The 21,342-nt window shown below is 41.6% G+C and overlaps 2 protein-coding genes across 2 annotated transcripts; one reads left to right on the forward strand and one right to left on the reverse strand.

The window, feature by feature from the left end:
• The first annotated feature begins 2,312 nt into the window (after window positions 1-2,312).
• znf277 (zinc finger protein 277) lies at window positions 2,313-7,132 on the forward strand. The gene is made up of 12 exons (XM_083666410.1): window positions 2,313-2,374; window positions 3,905-4,118; window positions 4,277-4,365; window positions 4,455-4,537; window positions 4,634-4,725; window positions 4,875-4,985; window positions 5,157-5,289; window positions 5,482-5,549; window positions 5,762-5,858; window positions 5,970-6,012; window positions 6,136-6,310; window positions 6,535-7,132. Exons 1-12 carry the CDS (start codon window positions 2,341-2,343, stop codon window positions 6,725-6,727), a joined length of 1,332 nt encoding a protein of 443 aa, XP_083522536.1. The 5' UTR covers window positions 2,313-2,340; the 3' UTR covers window positions 6,728-7,132.
• Window positions 7,133-14,548: 7,416 nt separating this feature from the next.
• tmem168b (transmembrane protein 168b) lies at window positions 14,549-20,973 on the reverse strand. The gene is made up of 4 exons (XM_083666619.1): window positions 19,386-20,973; window positions 19,063-19,205; window positions 17,015-17,289; window positions 14,549-16,886 (listed from the first exon to the last, which is right to left on the reverse strand). Exons 1-4 carry the CDS (start codon window positions 20,517-20,519, stop codon window positions 16,339-16,341), a joined length of 2,100 nt encoding a protein of 699 aa, XP_083522745.1. The 5' UTR covers window positions 20,520-20,973; the 3' UTR covers window positions 14,549-16,338.
• Between the last annotated feature and the right edge of the window lie 369 nt (window positions 20,974-21,342).

The following is a 21,342-nucleotide window of genomic DNA, read 5'->3' on the forward strand; positions in this document are numbered from 1 at the left end:
AACACACACAGTATTTACTCGAGAAACATGTCAATTATGGTAAAATTGAGAATAGAAGAAAAAGCACAGCATGCCATGGGACTGCATGCGCATACAGCACAAATCCACATTCAGAAAAGACTTCACTGATAATAAAGAGTCTGGATTTTCCTTGAGGTCTTAATTAAAACTGGAATCTAAGAGCCATTATCAGACCCCATCCCCGCACCATTGCCAGCATGGCCACTCTCTTTATCGGTCATAAGCTATTACAGCTCTCTGATATTTGTTGAGGAACGATACATCCACATTGCTGCAACGTTGATGAGATATAAAAGTGATGTGTTTCTCTGAGGAGCCATCACATAAGACCAAGCCACACTTATCACACACAAAGAGCATGCTCCATCTAATTACCCTAGGTAACCCAGCATGCAGCTGGAGAGAGGAGCAGACTTGGATGCTGATAGAGGCCCATTGGGATGGTTTTGCCCACATAATGACATCTTTTGAGGCTCCTGACTCCTGACTCTAAATGGCAGATACAGGTGCTGAGCAGGCAGTTGCTATGCAACAATCGGGTGCGAGCAGCGGCCAGGAGGAGAAGGTGCACAGAGATGGTTGTTAGACACTGTGGGGTCCTTTAAAAGGCTTCCCAAAACATAGGAGGGGCTGACTTTACCAAGTTAATAGGCTATTTGGCTATGTGGTGAAAAAAAGACAAATAGAATGGGTAATACTATTAGAAACAAATAGTATTTAAATGCATGGAGAATTTCATAGTCTATATTATATTTCATAGCCTATTATTTGTATCAAGGAATGTTTAGACACAAATGTTATACTGCTCAAGATGTGTTGCATAGCAGACACAATAAGGTACAAACATTAAATCCGTTTGAGTTAATTCAACAGTTTCATGAGAAATGGGTGCTACCTGAGCATGTTATTCTCATTGCATTTGAAAGTGAGATTGCCATTGTTATCACACACACATTTATTTCTGATATCATTATATCCACAGATAATAAGAGCTCACTGGCCCAGCTTTTCAGTATTTGGAGTTGAGATTGATTGAGCACAGAGGGGAATAGTGGGCCAAATCAAATCCCCCCCTTCACCACTATACCACCACCAGCACTACCTCATCCCCTTCCCTTGAGTTTAATTAGACTCTCAGAGATCTGTCTGAATAATGCAACACCTGAACACACCTGAGTGGACTGCTCAAACGAGAGAAGAGAGAGAGAGTGAGAGAGATTGGGGCAAAGGGGAAGGCACGGAGTTAGGATGGATAAGGGGAATACGGTTTGGTTGGCATTGGCCTCAATATGACTTTCAGTACTTAGTAGGCCTAAGTTTGTTCACATGAAGACACAGTAAATGCAGATGTGTGTAACACATGTTTGTTTGAAATGTTATGAAAAAAACATGTCCATAGGAAAAATAAATGGATTTCGAGGGAATGAGGGCTATGGTGTTTGCGCCATCTAGTGGTCTTAATGTGCACTGTAAAATGGAATGTAGACTGAATTTCTTCAAACCCAACTAAAGATAGATAGATAGATAGATAGATAGATAGATAGATAGATAGATAGATAGATAGATAGATAGATAGATAGATAGATAGATAGATAGATAGATAGATAGGTACTTTATTGAGGAGAAATGAAGGCGTTACAGCAGCTCACATCACAAACAACAACGACAAAATAAAGTGATAATAGAATAAAATAAAATAGACACCTGAAACATTATATACAATAAGAACAGTCCAGTATGATTTAACATCCCCCAGCCTGATCACCCCGATCGAGCCAGCCGGGGGGGGGGGGGAGTTGTACAGTCTTATTGCGGCAGGCAGAAAATATCTCCTATAGCGCTCCTTAGTGCAACGTGGTTGTAATAATCTGTTGCTAAAGGAGCTTCTCTGCTCTGCCACATTGAGATGTAGGGGATGGGAGGGATTGTCCATGATGGCCAGGAGTTTGGTCCTCATCCTCCTATTGGCCACCTCCTCCACAGTACAGTACAGTACAGTACAGAAGTAATATCAATAATATATTATATAAGTAATATAATACTTTTAATACTTTTCACATGAATTTATTTATGTATTTGTTTTACACATGCCAACTACATTCAAACTTCAATATATATATATATTGTTATTACGATGAAACCAAATTAACTTGTATTCCATTCTTATATGATGTTCTTATGAGACATGTTTTGATATAAACATGTGATACAGCCCGATGTGAGTCACTAATAAAAAGAAAACACAAATCTCTATATCTGAGAGAGCTTCTGATTGGTCAATTATCAGCTGTTTTTTTTTTTATCACGTGACTTTGAAACATGGCTGCCTGCATGGATAGTAGAACATCTTCAGGTACGTAGCATTCAACTTGATAAAACTAGTCAATGTTATGAGATTCCCCATGTCTCTTCTCAGGTGTTTTGGTACATGAAGTAGATTAACATATGAATCTCCAATTTAATTAAAATTGCACATCGACTTTAATCCAGCAAAATGAGTTTAATTAGCTAAGTTGCTAACTGAATACTAGCCGGATAGCATAGTCCTCTACTTTATGCAGTCCTATGCTATGGACAGATAGAGTCGGAGACTTTGCCATGTGTTGTGTCCAAGTATGATACAATAAAAATGAAAATGTCAAGTAACATCTCATATGTTCCTTTAGTTCTTATTTTTGAATAAAGACTTAGGGCCCAGGTTTACAAGTGCCAGCACAATAGTATAATCAATGCAGGTAATAAAGCATCCGGTTCCTAGAACAGAGGGGCTCACTTTTGCAGTCACACCTCACTAGTTCTCTTCAGCTTTGGCAGCCTCTGGTAAGAGTGTCCACAAAGTATCACCATTCAGTTTTAGCCCATCCAAATCGTTCTAATGAAGGTGCAGATGGAAGCGCTGTCAGGCTTGTTGACCAAATGCTTGACTTGAATGCTGTCGTAGTGCAGCCTGTGTTGGGGAAACATTTTCCATTGTGATTTTTTTTTGGGGAAATAGGTGCTTCCTTACATCCTTGCCAGTGTTGAGGTTGTTTTTTGTGTAATACAGAACACATGTATTTCTCTAGCAATGCAAAATCGGGTGATTCTAGATTGAGGGGTTGAAAAGGTTGATCCAACCATGGACATGTGGGTTACTTTTGGTATGGGAAAGAACTATCCGGAGATCTGTCTATGCCATTTGTGAAAAGCTTGAGAGGCAAAAGAGTCAGGCATTACTAAGACTCCACTCATTCACAGGCTGTGATACCAAATCACAATTTCATGGGCAACATAGAGGACCTCCTCTTTAATGCTAAAATCATTGACAGAGTTGCCATTGTACACTAATTGCCTACCCACCAAGTTTCCACATTTGGTTATTATGGCAGCAATGTCAAGCTTGCACTTGCATTAGCCAGCACCCAGACTACACAGCCACAGGGAACATTTGATAAAACATCTCTTCTGGTTCATTTCAACTTTCCGCAAGATACACACATGATATCTTGAAGTATGTTTTTATTCAGCAATAGAGTGCGGCAGTGTTTTTCTGTTTTCGTCTGTGTATTTGTGTGCAATCCGAGTTGGAAGCAGTCGGGTTGCAGTTTCAGCTAATTCCATCCCCATCTGTTGTTCAACAAAATGTTTTTAGAAAAGCAGTTTTCATGTTAGAATAGAATATAGTGGGCACACATGCCCATACTATCTCTATGCATACAACAGATCCAGACATTCTATTGCCATGTGAGTGAATACCACAGACCATGGAAGATATCTACTGTTAACTGGATTGTATCATGTATAATGAAAGTTGATGGAATTCTAGCCATGGAAGACTTTATTTACATATTTATACACCTAACTTCAACTGAATGTCAAAGAACATGTTTTTCTCTCCCCTCAGATGGACAGGACAGTATACTGGAGCCTCTGTGTTTCCCTGAGCAGTCTGCTGTCAGAACTAGCACCAGCTCATCCTCTCATGATGGGGAAGTAGTCACCTGTATGCTCTGCTCTCACTCCGCCCCTCTGTCAGAGAAAGACCATCTCTTAAAGCACCTGGTCCTAGAGCACAAACTGGTCGTCGCTGATGTCAAACTAATTGCAGACTTTCCAAAGTATGTAACCTCTCCTAAACACCACATCATAGGGGTAGATGTAACTTAACATGTTGTATTATATGCCTGCCTGTGCCTTAGTGGCAATGTTATTGTTACATTTTGGTAAACTGTGTTGTGTTTATCTGAAACAAAACTGTAATTCTGTGTTCTTTCAGGTACATGCTGTACTGGAAGAAGAGATTCTCCGAGCAACCAATCACAGATTTCTGCAGTGTGATTAAGACTAACTCAGAAGGCCCAGCTGGTAAGTGGGATTTAAAAAGATGTAGCCTAGAAGTTCACCCCATTACTTACACTTTACTATTTCCTTTTCCTGACTTCCTATGTTTGTAGAAAAACAGGAGCACTTCTGCCTGCTGTGTGACGTCCTGCCAGAGGACAGGATCCTCAGAGAACAGCTCCAGCAAAAACGGCTGGTGAGTTCTCATCACAACATGTCATGGTTTCCCTGACATTACTGGGACTGCGTACCATATATTGTGCTAGTGTCTCATTGTGTGTATGGGTCATAGGAGGAGATCCTCGAACAGCAACAGTGGGAGAGGGATGACAACAGCTTCCAGCGCATCTGCATGTTCTGCAATGATGAGTTTACCGGGAACAGGTAACAGGAAACTCTGCATTGTCACATTAAGGGTCCAATAGATTGACCATTAACGATTCTGTTCTACTGCTTCCATTGTGTCAAAGCATAAAGGCTGAGCTAGTGCATGCTTGGTATACTGTTGAACCCAACTGTGTATCACTTTCCAGGTCTTCACTGCTAAACCACATGGCCAGGGAGCACTCTTTTAGTGTGGGGCTGCCTGACAACATTGTGTACTGCACAGAGTTCCTTGACACACTAGAGAACAAGCTGGACAAGTAAGTCTGTGTGTGGCTTCCCTCTCTCCTTTTTGTATTTGTACATGCCTGAGCACTACATATCTAAGCTCTTCTATTGTTATCATCTGTGTGTCTTAAGTAACAAATACAGGTAATGGGTTTAGTTTTGCACCTCCCACTTTGAGAGGTTCATTGTTTCTTTTGTCTCAGTTTGAAGTGCCTATACTGTGAGAAAACATTCAGAGACAAGACCACACTGAAAGATCACATGCGAAAGAAACAGCACCGCAGAATCAATGCTACCAACAATGAATATGACCGCTTCTACATCATCAACTACCTGGTACGTCCGCGTGTATCTAATCTGGTATTGCAAGTGCAATAGAATATACTATGGTTTTGTATTGGGATGAGGAGCAACATTATTTATATCCAATAATGACGTGCAGTTTATTCTGTTTTGGTTAAGTCAAAAACAGCAATCAAATGACAGAGGTTATTATCAAGACTGCAGTTATTATTTTTTCATTTCCAGGAGCTGGGGAAGACATGGGAGGAGGTCCAGTCTGAGGATGATCGTGAGATGGTAGAGGATGAGGATGAGTAAGAATTATCCCAGTGTCATATACATTTTCTTATGGTTCAGGTCATGGTCTTACAGTTGCAGGTGAGAATTAAGGTTAGATGGTTGGTGATCTGTGCTCTGCCAAGTATTAATCATAATGCAATTGCTGTATGCTGGTGTTCCAGCATATGGACCACATTTGGGATAGAGAAATGATGACAAATGTCTAAAAGCTAACTCATCTCCTCAGTGATTGGTCCGACTGGCGGGCTCACCCAGTGTGTGCTGTGTGTCTGTTCTGTGAACAGCAGTCAGAGACCATGGACAAGACCTACACACACATGGAGGTATCATAGTGCACTACATTCAACACACACACATGTATGCTACATAATTAAAGGTTATATATTTATTTCAAATGTTTTAATATCAATTCTGTTTATTGTGTTTTTTTTAAGGAAGCCCATGGATTTGACCTACACAAGTTGAAGACAGATCTCAGTGAGCCATACCATTTCATAAATAATTTCATTAGAAAACACCATAATTCACCCAAATTACTGGTCACCCAACTCCTTTACATACAAGGTCACTAAAGAGATGAATTCTTATGCTCTCTTCCAGATCTGAGGTTCTACCAGCAAGTCAAACTGGTGAACTACATACGACGAGAGGTACACCAGTGCCGTTGCTATGGTTGCCAGGAGAAGTTTGGATCCAAGGCCGAGGCCCTCCGTCACATAATGGATGCAAGTCATGTAATGCAGCTGCCAGATGTGTCAACCTGGGACCAACCACAGTAAGTCTGGAACTCTCTGAAGTGTTTACATTTTTAAATAACCATACATCCTAAAATGCCTGAGAATCACAAATTGTTAAATAGAAAAATAGTTATTTGAAGAAGAATGTATGGATGCTAGTTAGCAAGTCTCTCAGTTATCGGTCTGGATTCTATTTCAATGTTTCTACCACCTGTCTATGTGCTAACCATTACTATCCATTAACAGCCCATTCTGTCTCTAGGTATTACTTCCCTACGTACGAGAATGACGCCCTCCTGTGTGCCTTGTCAGACAGTGACAGTGAATCAGAGAGCACAGGCCACAGCAGAGATGTTCCTGTCATAGCCGAAGACATCTCCAACCTTAGGGCCTTGAAACAGACCAGTGTGCTCAATCACCTTCTGAAGAACAGGGATGTCTCCAGTGAGAGTTGAATGGTTGGAGTCATCTGATGGACACAAAGTGCAACTCCTTACTTCCCTATTCTATGACTCAACAAAATGCTTTTGCTCATCAGACACTGTTCCCATGTGCACAAGATTAGCACATCTGTGCAGGAGTGAACATGGTCCATGTCAAAATGACCATTTCCTAGGACTCACCTACTGTATGTCTATGGTGTGATATGATATGCTGTACTTGGTACGAATCATCATTTGCAATTTATTATCACATACAACGATTATACAACGATTGCTCTCAACCGTGACCTTGAGGGCAGTTTATTTTCCTCAATACATGCAATTATATATAATTTCAGCAGCTGACTGCTTTGAACTTCTTGAAATGTGACTTGTAGCAATTGCTGATTGTAAATAATAAAATTGTTGAGAATAACCTCTTGTGGACTGTTTTAAAAATAGTAAACTAGGTAATTTGTGTTCATCAGATGTTTACTATTCAATGTTATAAATACAAATATTATTTGTATTTTTATAAATGTATATATATATATTTATAAATATACATATTCAAAACAATAAATATTATTTTGAAGAAATGTGAATTGTGGATCAATAGGTGGTAGCCTTTCTGGGAGACTTTAACTCTGAAGTCGGCAGATTCGCGGGCGAACCGAAAGAATTGTCGCGGATCCTGATGCCAAACGCAAGCAGGTAGGGACTAAGTGGAATCTGTCACCCTCCTTATTGTAGAATTATTTTCGTCTTTCCACTAGGATGTATAGAACTTTAACTGCAGCGGGTCTGGCGACAATGAAGTGCTACTAGTATTGCGTGACTAAGACAGCGTATGCTGCAGACAATCGGCTCCCATGAGCAAACGCTTTCACTTAGCGGCAATGACACCTAATTTGTTCTGATGGGCCAACCAGGGATGGAGATGGGACCTCCAAAGTCAAGTGGGCAAATCCCCAAAAAAGTGTTTTCCCAACTGTGTTCACAAGTGCATGACAAGTCCGGCAATATGAAATCATGCCTGTGCAACATCCACACCCTGAGATACAGCAAATTGTAATATTCTGATGGATTTTGACTATGACTATTGACTTTACTCCATGAGCACGCGGAATGTTAGTACCAAAATTCTGTAAACAAATTAAAACAAATCCACAGACATAATTGACCAGCAAATTCAGATTTGACAGTTCTAATGCTAAGTGTTCTATTGAAGTTATTGGATACCTACACAAAGCAATGCTTTTATTTGTAACTTTGGAAAGATGTTTGTCACTGCTTTTGTTTTTGTTAACACATCGTGACATTTGTTTGAGCATTTATCCACAAATCTTTAGTCATATTTACGAATCATTTTGCATTTATTAAAATAATAGTTTACAAATACAAAAATGTTGTTTGTGTGTGGATAGTAAATTATATTTGTGCTTTGTGGTTTTTGTTTACGGATCATGGTACACATTTTTGTTAGTTATTTACAGTAATCTATCTCAATATTAGAACCAGGAATTAATTAACGTTCTGCTAAATGAAGGGCACCACTAACGTCTTCTTTAATACCTGAGTGAGTGAGCATAAGATAACATAACATGGTGAACTTTCCTTTAACTTTATCATTACCCTCTCAAGCTATTTGTCAGCCTTTGTATTCTTCGCGAGAGTGATGTGTTGGGTGGCTTTGCCCAGGGCCACCTGCCGTATGGATGACCCAAACTGAAGAGTGCTCAGGGTCTCCACCACGTTCTTCGCATCAGGACTCACATTCACAAATACACAACACTGAGGGAAACACAAAGACACAACACATCTGGGCTTAATAAAGCATCAAGTCGATGGGGATTGTCTGTTGTTGCTGTAGGTGTAGCTGTATTTTAGAAAGAGGAAACAATACCTTGGCATCTCCACTGAGACACGGCTGAAGCATGTGTGTGAGTTTGGAGTTTCTAAAAGGCACATGCAGTGCATTACATTTCAGAGCACTGAAAACCTGAAAGTCAGAGAAGATGGAAGTACCTATATTGTTATTTTAACCCATACAAGACAACACATCATACAAGACAACCCATACAAGACAACACATCACACAATGAGACCCTATCTGCTACCTGTCCCAGTGATGTCAGGGACTTGTTGATGGCTGCTGCCTCCACCAGTCTCTGTCCCTTGGCATCTGTCTTGGAGATGCGCTCGGACCCTGCCAGGTCACACAGGGTCAGGGTGCCGCAGGAGGTCACTCCAGAGACACTGTCTGTACCCTCCACAGTCAGGGTGAGGATTAGGTGAGAGCGGGAACTGAGAAAGAGAGAGAGAGAAAGAGGGAGAGAGAAAGAGAGAGAGAGAGAGAGAGAGAGAGAGAGAGAGAGAGAGAGAGAGAAAGAGAGAGAGAAAGAAAGAGAGAGAGAGAGAGAAAGAAAGAAAGACACGACAACCAGATTATAAGCTAAAACCACACCATGGTAATGCTATCAAGATCAGACTTGCCGTTTAAGGTACCTTTCTGTGTTCATTTTGGTCGATGCAATCCTTCTGTTCTTTTCACCTATTTCCATGACATTCAAAATGTCGTCCTCTGTTTTAACCTCAACATGGGTCAACCCAGGCACGAAGATGGACTTCCCCTGGGTCCGAATCTCTAAAGGAGTGGTTGAATTTTTTGATAGGAGGTCATTTAGGCTTTCATTGTATATTTCCACCATGGATATCTGTAAAGGATAAACATTGAATTGATTTGGGTTTAACAATTGTAAACCACTATAACCTTGTAGTCTACAGTACATATATGTTTTATGAGCATACCTTTAGTGTATAAATGCTATTCTCTTTTTCATCACAAATGCGTAACAGTTCTCTGACCGACCTGAGGACAGATACATAGGAGTATAGATTAGACACACATATCCCTCAACACATACTATTGGAATATGCAGTAACCTTAAACTGTGGCGTTGAAAAGAGGATCATGTTCCTTCTCCAGATAGGGTGGAGCTCCAGTCTGCAGTTAGATCATGGTGTTTCACACCACTAACAAAAGGAAACCAGATCTTCTGAAGGTAAGCTGAGTCTGTTTATCCAGTCACAGTTCTATTGGACTAACTGATAATACAATATTGATGCTCAGTATTCAGGTAACACAATCTCAATAAGATGCAATTAGTCTTGCTTGCCTCTCTGATACATTTTTCACACCTTGCCTTAGAAGCCTACATTGAATGTTTGCTTATCTTTAAGAAAGTATTTGCATACATTTGGGTTGATTTTTTCTTTCTACAGACATGACTTACATTCATACAAATATCTCAGTCAGAAAAATATTATTCAGTTCTCACCTAATATTCACTCCAGGTTTATCTTTGTTGCCCATCATTGTGTAGGTCTTGCCAGAGCCTGTCTGGCCGTATGCCAGAATACAGACATTATATCCATCTACACAAGAAGCTATTATGGGTAAGGTCCCTTCAAATACTTCCTCCTGTAAGAGGACAGGAGAATAAAGGTAGCATAGGACATCAAATTCATCAACACAAAGGCAATGTCTGCTCGTAAAATAAATCCTGGATCCTGAGTTGACCCACCTGAGAGGTGCTGGGGGGGTAAACCTTATCAAAGAGGAACTTCTTCTTGGCTCCCTTCTGAATGACCACCACCTCCTGGTCTAAGGCTGCCTCCAAACAGGTGCTGGGGGCAGAGTTCCCCCTGCAGCGGCAGAAGACCCTGATGTTCCCCTGGTGCTCCAGCAGCTTGTTATACAGGGCCTTCCTCTCCAGGGCTTCCTTCCTGTAGAGGGAGCGCAGCTCTTCCACTGCCCCAGCCGACTCCTGCTCCACTTGGCTCATCTTCCCCACCGCTCCCCTCAGCTGCTCCAGCTGGTTCTGCATGTCGGCCAGTGCTTGGCGCACTGTGGAGTGCAGCTGCTTGTTGGAGACGTTCAGGTCGCGGGTCAGATGGCTCACCTGCCGGAGTTGGGCCAGGTTCACGGTTGGTTTATTGGGAGTGGTCATAGCAGGCGGTGTGGTGATGGACTGGCGTTTCAGCATAGCCCTGATCTTCTCCCGGGCCTCCTGCTGGTCAGCCTCTAGCTCAGCCACCCTCTGGTTCAGATGCTGGACCATGTCCGTGAGGTAGTGGGCCTCCCGGGCCAGGTAGCTGTTCCTCTGGAACAGGTTCTGAGCCTCTTTGTCTTTGGTTTGGAGCTTCTGCTTGAGGTCCTCGATCACCCGGTCCTTCTCAAGATGGGCCCTAGAAGGAGTTATGAGGAAGAGAATAAAGTCCTCTGTGGCTCAGTTGGTAGAGCATGGCACTAACAACACTTAGGTTGTGGGTTTGATTCCTAGTGGGACCATATATACTGAAATGTATGCACTCACTGCAATGTAAGTCGCTTTGGATAAAAGCGTCAGCTAAATGGCATATATAAGAAATTATTTATTTCACAGTTCTATTCCAGTTGGTAATACCCTGGTATGTACTAAAGAGTATTATGAGTGTGTTCTTAATATCTCAATATCATAAGCAACTATCTGGTACCAAATGTTGCATACTGTAGCGGTCCTTGTTTCAATTAATCTGAAACATACCACAAATGACTTATTCAGTACTACTTACTAAGTCATTAACGTGTTACTAAGTAGTTCTTACTTGAAGGAGTTGAACTCCCTGTAGTTCTGCTCCCCAGTGGATGGCTGGAAGAGGATATCTCCAAATATGGTTAGGTATACAGATATGACCTCGTCAGGGTCATAGTTGCACTGTCTGAGGGCTGCAGTAATCTCCTTCTGATCCACCAGACCTGGGAGAGCACCCTGAAAAACAAAGGGGAGAAAACACTTATGAGGAGGACCCTGACAAATAGTACAAAGAGAAACGTAACTATGAATTACTCATATGGAAATCAGAACTCTAACATCAGACAGATATTTACCATGACTTGTTTAACCCTCTCCTTGACAAAGTCAATGTTCATCTCCCATTGCAGCGGCAACAACAGCCACAGGCCTGATTGAGCATCAAAGTATCTGCAGATGTTAGCCTTCTCCTGGGAATTAGGATACAGCAAACTAACAGTCAACATTGATTTTTGCACATGGCGTCATGTACATGTATGTTAAATTACTGTGATACAAATGCACCATCAATTTATATCTGGCAACCTCAAACATGTAGGTCATGACTGTTCCTTTGCCTTGGATGTACACCCCGCTAGCTCGGTCATCCTGAGCGACAGCTAGTTCACTGATCACCTGCTGACTGCTGACCAGGGCCTGTGTTTGACTTGACACCTGTAGGGCGTCACATCCATATTCAAAGTGTATCCTTGAAGATTAAACAATGAGCTGAAGAACATTGGTATGTCTGCATTACCTCATTTGTGGCAGTAATAAATCTTCCCTGATTGTACCACTCATTTGGAAAAGGTTGCAGACCCTGAACAGAATAGTGAAGTAAAAGTCAGGTAGAGATATCAACTAAAGTGAATGTATAGCATTGTGGGTTAAAGTTTATTGCTATTCTGTGTCAACTGTGCTTACTTTTGACTCATCAACATATACCCTGTTCCCATGTTGACTGAAGCAGCTGTAGAAAGCACCGTTGTTGTGAAGAAAACTCTCAAAAGCCAAAGGCACCTCTTCACTTTCTGTAAGCTCCTGAGGAAGTAGTCAAGGAAATAAAATCTTTTCACATTTTAAAATGATCAAGCACCTCTATAATATGCTCTGGGTATACAATCTCAACTGAGACATCTTGGACGGACTCAAACTAAGTTTTTATGTCTACTCACAGGCAATGATGGATAAAGAGCATTCTCTATTTCTTCAACAGTCTCATCCTTCTCTTCTGAGAGGCTCTCATCCATAGATGGAATGTCAACTGGGTGACTAACAGGCAATGGTTCCTCCTGAAACAATGGCATGCTCTGAGACATCATCACATTATGAAATTAATAAACAATATCAATGATATGCTACAGTGCCCTGCGTAAGTAACGGGACAGTGAAGCATGTTTTCTTTTTTGGCTCTATACTTCAAGTTTTGATTTCAAATCTAATTGGTTTCACCATTTAGAAATAACAACACTTTTAATACATAGTCCCCCTATTTCAGGGCACCAAATGTAATGGGACAGATTCATATAATGTCATAATTAAGCACTCATGTTTAGTATTTGGTCGATAATCCGTTGCATGCAATAACTGCCTGAAGTCTGCGATCCATTGACGCAACCAGATGCTGGGTATCTTGTCTGGTAATACTCTGCCAAGCCTCTACTGCAGCGATCTTGAGTTGTTGTTTGTTTTGAGGTCTTTTTGCCTAAAATGTTATCATCAGGAAATGAAATGCATGTTCAATTGAATTTACATCTGAAGATTCACTTGGCCAGTCAAGAACATTACACTTTTTGGCCCTGAAAAACTCCCTAGTTGCTATGGCAGTATGTTTTGGGTCATTGTATTACTGTATGATGAAGCACAAACTGTAACCTGACCATCCTTTTTGAGGATAACTAGTGGTTTGCACCTCTGTAGTTCAGCTGGTGACTTATTCTGTGGATGGTAGTCTCTGACACATTCACGACAACCTCCTGGAGAGTCTTCCTGACAGTTGTTTTGGGGTTTTCTTAATTATAGTGAGCATTCTTCTGTCATCCACTGGAGAAGTTTTCCTTGGCCTACCAGCCCAATTGTGATTGCTGAGCTCACCAGTGCTTTAAAAAAAATAAAAAAGATGTTCCAAACTGTTAATTTTGGCAAGCCTAAGGTATTGTGTTTCTGAGTTGTTTTTAGATTTTTTTTTAATAATGGCTTCCTTGACTTCCATTGACACCTCTTTGGTCCTCATGTGGACAGACACCAATAGCAGACTCCAAAGGCAAACACAAAGCCTAGAATCAATACAAGACATTGACAGCTCTTTTATGCCTGCACATATGTGACGGACCACACTTGTCCCATTACTTTGGGTGCCCTGAAATAGGGGTACTATGTATAAAAAGTTTTAATTTCTAAATGGTGAAACTAATATGTACACAAATACCATCAAACTAACCCTAACCCTAAAATCTGATAATGTACATACTAACCTCATAGTAATTGTTTGATTTCAAATTCAAACTTTTGGAGTACAGAGCCAAAAGAAGAAAAACATTTTCACTGTCCCATTACTTACGCAGGGCACTGTAAATGTTTGACATTCCAGTTGCTAACATGTTTAAGGAGCGCTCACCTCCTTTGTTTCAGCAGATGCTGGTGTGGTGGGATGCACATCGTGAAATTCAGCGTCCTCTGCCTCGTCTCTCTGTCTCTGCACTGGTTCACTTACGTCTGCATTTTTGGCATCACTGACAGAGGCACCGCTGCCCATATTGTGGTGGTAAAACGTCTGCCTCCACTCAGATGCATTGGACCCTCAATTCAACATCAGTCTAACTGACAATGCACACTACAACCACAACACAAGTAATAGCTACGTCAGGACAGGTTAGATAAATGGTAACCCAATATGCACGCCTCTCTGCACTTGCCTGACAACAAGGGTATTTCCTTCCACAGCAAATAGCAACCTTCCAGTCTGCTGTCACTGTTGTAGCACCCCAACGGGGTCTTACCTCTTACCAATCCATCCAGGGTCAGGTGGACAAATCCATTCATAGTTTGAAGGGAGGCTGACTGCATTGTTGTGACAGGTAATAATTACCTGGTATTCTTACGTGAACGCATAATCTCGAAAAAAACAAAAAAACAATCAGTGTAGGCCTGCGTTGCAAGCCAGCAGAGGGCAGAAAGTGTCCCTGAAATGCTGTGCAATATGTGTCTGTCGTCTAAGACAAGTAGACGCAAGACAATGTAAAGTCTCAACAATTTATTGCATAGTACAGACTTCATCCAATGCTTAAGATTAAAATATTGCTTTTCCATATACAAACAGTTGATTATGGCAATATAAATCATCTTGACAAAACATAATCACACATAAATAATCAGATAAAATTATTTTACTCCTCAAGGTAGTGCAATCCATCAGTAAAAGTACTGTAACATTTTTGGACTCCCTGCAGTAGTTGTGTTAGATCTCACTGGTCCCCAAAGCAGAACAAAGTTACAAAAGAGGAATAGCAGCCGAGGGACAGCAGTGATACTCTACAAAGCTGATATAATGCATAAAGCTGAATATACAAAAGGTTGTAAGAAAACACTTTAGATTTAATAAAATACAAAGCAATCTGATTACAATGCACATATTTGGAACATACACTTGAGTTCCTATTCTGTTAATACCATATCATAGTTACCTGAGATCTGTTTGGGAGGGGAACAAAATTTCAGAAAAATGATATTAAATAGAACAATTTGCATTGAATTTGCATACCAGAACGAATACCAACATTTTGGTAAGAAATATGTACAGTAGCACTTCAAAATGTACGCCTACAAATCAGTAACCTAATAGCACTCATATAAGTAACTGTACATCATACACACTTTGTATTAAATTCAGTAACTGTGTTCATAATTAACAGTTGCCTACAGTATGTATAGTTGTATACTGAGGGACCACAAAACAGCAAAAACGTATTAAGAAAACATTCCGGATCTGTGAAAAAAAAATCATTATAAATACAAAGAGATGCCTTGGTCAGTATTATTGGAGCCCGACTGATGCCAAATGTTTTGGTCGTTTACCGATTTCTGGGGGCAAAATTCACTGATAACCAATGTATTTACTCTTACAGAATTCCTCATAAGAAAACAATGGCAAAAAGATGCTCTTAATGCTGATTAGGCAAAAATCCATATCTCAATCGACCTGAAATGATCTCCATTGATAAATAGAGAAACATTTATTTATTTTATGAATTAGAAGTTACTTGTACTATACCAAATGAGAATTTCACATGTTCAGTGCACTGCATATTAATATCAGTGATTTGCTGTTCAATCTAACTTGTTTGATCATCCATGGAATTCATTTTGTTACACTCAGTTTATTTACAAAAACATTAATAAAGCACAGTGAAAAGCATCCTTAAAACATACTGTTAGAATACGCACTTTCTGGTTGCCAACCACTGTAATTTCCAGTACTGGTTTATTTCAGCCCTCCTCCTCCCCAAGACAAACTTTATCAAAAGCGGTAAATTCTGCTCTCTTCACAAGAGTAAACAAACTTACGTTGTGCAGTCCATGCTGATACAGTTGATTGGAACTACACACCCAGGCTGCTTGTGACAAAAGTTAGCTAGAACGTCTGACTCTTGAAATTCATGGATACAAGCTAGCCATGTTAACTGCTGAGATAAATAATATCTTGGTGTGTGTGACTCCTTATGCCGAATAGCTCTTGTTCAGTCAACATCCTTTTAGTTAGTAACTGTGCTAATTGACTGCAATCCAAAGAGCTCAAATGAACAGCAAACACCAATATACAAGTTTATTAATTCATAAAAATCTATGTATGTCTATATTTCGCTCTGAAAAAACCCAATTAACACTGATTTTCTATAATTTCGGAATGTGAGACTGATGCACATCTTTGGTGCTGTATAGAGGAATGTGCCGATACAGATATTTCCGTAAAAGGCCAATATATGCTCCAATACATCTGCTGGGCTCTAAGTATTATACTAAATTGCTTTTCTAAGATTTGACCAGTTTGAAGCCTAGACCAGTGTCAAGTATGGCTGGGGGAAACCAGTTAAGTTTGACCCTTCTGAGGCACCTTAGGCAGACACTACAGGCCCAAAGCAGGTTCAGTCCAACGCACCAGAGTGCCAACTGGACAACAGGGTAGGTCAGCCGTGGGTAGTACATCCTCCAGTGTTTGGTGACATCACTTCTTGTGGGTAGGTGCAGTGTGTAGTCGCTCCAGTGCTTGGAGATGCCATAGGCAGCAGTGATAGTCCTTCCCCTCTCTGACCATTGGATGTTGCTGTCTGCATAACAGTTAAACTCAACCCATTGTGAGGTGAAGTCCCCGAGCTGGGGGGCGTCCTGTAGCTCTATATCCGTCACACGAGCTAGCTCCGCCCCCTGAACTGCCACATAGAGTCCCTCCACCTTCCTGACCTCTCGCACCCATGGTAACGAGTTCTCACTGTCTAGAACCAGAATGAGGCGAGAATAGAAGCCGCTGTTCTTCTCCCTCCACCACTCCAGGATCTGGTCCAGTCTAAGGGTGTCCCCTCCTGACAACAGCAGCACAGGTCAGTCAGGCAGAACAGCATGAATAAGTTCTGAAAATGTTTCTAAGTAAGAGATAGAATACTTAACTGAGCAACATAGTAATAGAACATAACTTTCGAGGAATTCTTACCTGCCAGAGCCCACTCTCCACTGCGGTGGGTGTGTCCACTGTAGAAGACCACATATGTGTCATGGCGAGGACCGTCTGCCGTGCGGAGCTCCAGGAAGGCCTTGAACTTGGCCTGCAGGGCCTCCAGAGTCACCCCGCTGGTGGAGTAGTCACATCCGAACGTCTCGATCAGGTGGTGGGAGAAGAAGTGCTGCACGCTGTTCAACATACCGGTGGAGCGCAGGTTTAACTCCTGCACCTGGTCTGGAGGCAGCAGGGTAGGCTGGCCATCAGGACTGCCAGGGAGAGAGGGGGATGATGAGGAAAAAGTGAGTGGGTGAAGAAACTGAGTACAGTACGGTGTACCGGTTCCACAGTGTCAAACTAACATCGTCATACAGAAAGAATTTGACCTGTAAGGTTATCGGTTCACCGTTGTTACTGCTCAATCTACTGCTAAAACTAGTGCCTGGCGAACAACCAACTCACTTTTTGAACTTCATAAACTCATTTTAATTTACATGTTATGATTTATTGATAAGTGCCAATCACTATGCGAACAATGTCAGTTGAAATCTGCACTGCTCTCTACTCATTGCTCAAGTGTTCCTGTGGCCCCAGGAAAATAATTATACATTTATACAACGATTTGATCAGAACATGAAAGTATAGTACACAACAATACAAACATACTGACCCTACATAACGTTGCCCTAAAGCAAACTGCAGCTTGTGGAACACAAAGGATTTGTGATAGAGTGGGAAGAGAGAGAACAGCAGATCAGTCACACCTTTTGTTGTAGTCATCATGCATTCTCTCTACCTTCTAAATGATCTAATCTGTAATATGGCAGCTTTTATACATACGACAGCACGGAGTAGTGGTGAATAAAGTGAGGAATTTTCATCGAAACAAGAGTCAGGGGTTTAGGTTTTCAGCAGGATAGGAAAGGATAGGAAAATAGCATATAGGCTGTTGAGTAGGCTCTAGGACAAGAAGATTAATTTTCTCTCTCATGCCATCCTCTATGCTGAATAGTTAACAGATTTGCCTATTTGTGACTGTCTGAAGATTCACAATGGCAGCTCAAAGAGGCAGTTATTTCATAGGCTATACTGTAGGCCCAACTTTGGTGATGTATACACTCACCTAACACTACATTAGGAACACTATACTAATACTGGGTAGGGCCTCCCTTTGCTCTCAGAACAGCCTCAATTCTTTGTGGCATTGATTCCACAAGATGTTGGAAACATTCCTTTGAGATTCTGGTCCATGATGACATGATTGCATCACGCAATTCCTGCAGATTTTTCAGGTGCACTTTCAAGCTGTGAATCTCCCGTTCTACCACATCCCAAAGGTGTTCTATTGGATTCAGATCCGGTGACTGGGAAGGCCACTGAAGAACACTGAACTCATTGTCATGTTCATGAAACCAGTTTGAGATTACTTTTGCTTTGTGACATGGTGTATTATCATGCTGGAAGTAGCCATTAGAAGATGGGTAAATTGTGGCCATGAAGGGATGCACATGGTCAGCAACAATACTCAAATAGGCTGTGGCATTCAAGCGATGATTGATGGTATTAACGGGCCCAAAGTGTGCCAAGAAAACATTCCCCACACCATTACACCACCTCCACCATGAGAAGGTGTACAGGTGTTCCTAATAAAGTGTTTTGTGAGTGTATATAGCTATCTTTTAGGATTTAAGGCTTGAGATTGTAGGAAATGGCTGTTACAGGTGTTTAATAAAGAAAAAGTGCTCCAACCCCTCCTCAACTTAACCAATCAATTCAGCTAAAAGAGAAATGTGTGTATTAAAATTGCATATTTCATTGATTATTTTGTATATCGGAACAAATAATGCATAAATGTTCATGAATGCACTTATGCAATTAAAATACTTGTCTTTCAGTCCACACATAAATAATTGTAGATGTTACAGTAGTTACTTTTTTAAAACTAATGTAAAACTGTAATACAAAAATAAATAAAAAAATATTGTTACCAGGCACTTCAGCATGAAGGTTATCATACATACACTCCTAGTGTGCATACATACCTGCAGTAGTTGGTGGGGATGACCACGGCATATCCCACACATGTGCCACCCAGGCAGTTCCCAAGCTCATAAAACAGGCCATGGAACAGTGATTCCAGTGGCAGGACCAGTAGGAACATACTCATGAAGATACTGCTGGAGGACTGAGAATCACAAAGAATGGGTCTGACATTAAATAATATCTAGGACATCAGAAACTAGAATAAAGTGTCATATTTTCATTGAAGAAATTCATTAAAATTGTAGGCTAACTTAAGGGCTTAATGTGACAGTCAGAGTACTTATGGCACTTACATGCTGTCAAATGCTGGAGATACACCTACCTGCCATGATAAAGCGGCCAGGACTGTGGTGGACACGAGACTGAAGAGCACCAGGCGTTCAGAAATGAGGCAGAAGTGTCTCACTCCCTTGGAAGCCATGACCTTATCCAGGTTGCTGACCCCTGACCCCTGGACAAGGCACACTCTCTGGCAATCGCTCAGTTTGGTGTTGAAGCCCCACACTGTGATGACAAACACCACATGACAGATGGCCCAGAAGACCCCGCAGATCACAAAGCTAGGAATCATTAGGTACCACTGGTCCAGGTCTGTTAGCTTCCGGGCTGCCAGGATGAAGAATGTGATCTCCACCAGCAGGAGAGGCAGGAGAGAGAGCCTGCGCCATAAACCACGCCAGGCCAGGTAGGGTGCTGAGCGCTCGGTCACCGACAGGCCACTGAAGTACACATCCAGCAGGGGGTCACAGATGAGCTGGCTGAAGAAGCAGGCCAGGGCAAAGGGGTTGATGAAGATTTGTAGCGACTTGAAGAAGAGCACAGCGGTGATGACAGAGAAGCAGACCAGGTTGGGCAGAGCCAGGAGAGCCTTCATCCGGAGGGCCACCATTAGAGTGGCCAATGCCACAACCATAATCACCACACTCATGGACTTATCAATGAGCAAAGCAGTGCTTGCAATGGCAAAGCCTGCCAGCTCCAAGACCTCTGCAGGGGTGAGGAACACAGGGCGGTATCTGGCACAGCCACACATTCTCTCCAGGAGAGCCCACAGTGTCCTCATGACCATACTGGCCAGCAGCAGGTAGTTGGTGGCCTGCTCCTTGATGTCACTCTCCAGAGCCGGGCTGTTGTGGAAACACAGGAGGCCCAGAAGAAAGCCAAACCACAGGTGGAGGAGGCCCAGACTGATTGATTCCATACTGAAGTAGTAGTACAATATGCTTGCTATCCCAAGCACAAACAATGCCAAAATAAATATGATCAGGATCATTGGTTGTGCTGTCTTCTCCCATCGCACATAGAGACCCAGACAAAGAGCGACCAGTAGGTTGAGACCAGACAAATAGCCCAGACACCGGACAGAGGACCACATGTTCAGCTCTCCATTTACCTCCTCTAGTCTAGTAATTGCTGAATGTAGACAGTGACTGAAACAGTAGCGTAGACGACACATTATGTTGAAGAATGAGATGTCCTCAGAGGCAGAGGGGCAATAAGAACCGTTTCACGGAGCTTGCCAAAGTAATCAGTCACCTACGTTGTTGACTTGATACTTCTCACCAATAAACAAAAACAAAATACTTGTAAAATATCTTCTTTGGTGTGTGGCCATATTGCCAAAAACGTGCGTTGTATGCTGCGATCGGCTACAGTATGCTACCTAAATCCAACTTCGAGCTACTAGGCTAGCTTTGCTAGCTAACTTAACTAGCTACTACATGTTTCGCCGGTAGTAAGTTGACTGTCAGTGGCAGACTAGATAACATGAATCATTCACTGTCGTGAGCAAAATTGCAAGGCGAATGGCCTAATGCCTAGCCAAACACAATTCGTTACACGCTTAAGGGAAAGGTGAACGAATATATTTCGTAAGCTAGCTACAACTTTGAAAACTTTCAGCTAGATGACAGACGCCATCAGTAGAAGTCGGCTCCGCCCTTTTTGTTTTTGGTACCAGAAATGAGTGTTTGTCGACTGTTCCTCATAAACTAGATTTCTAATGTTAGATTTATTATATGGGATTAGTTCAAATCACGCTCCTGGGTCAATAGTATGTTGTGGCCTTAAGCAGTGGCATTTAAACATGACAATATATTTGTGATATAAGTGTACAACAAAAAAGTTAGTAACAGCCGAATAATAAACTACATATCCCGTGAGGCCGCGTCGTCGTATGCAGTCCAACTAGGGCAATTTGAACTGTTGGGCCACAGTAAAAAGCCATCAACACTTTGTATGACACCACTCATGGTTGAAACTCAATTCACTCATATTCT

This window comes from Argentina silus (genome assembly GCF_951799395.1).
Source record: "Argentina silus genome assembly, chromosome: 3".
In the NCBI taxonomy this organism is placed as follows: domain Eukaryota; kingdom Metazoa; phylum Chordata; class Actinopteri; order Argentiniformes; family Argentinidae; genus Argentina; species Argentina silus.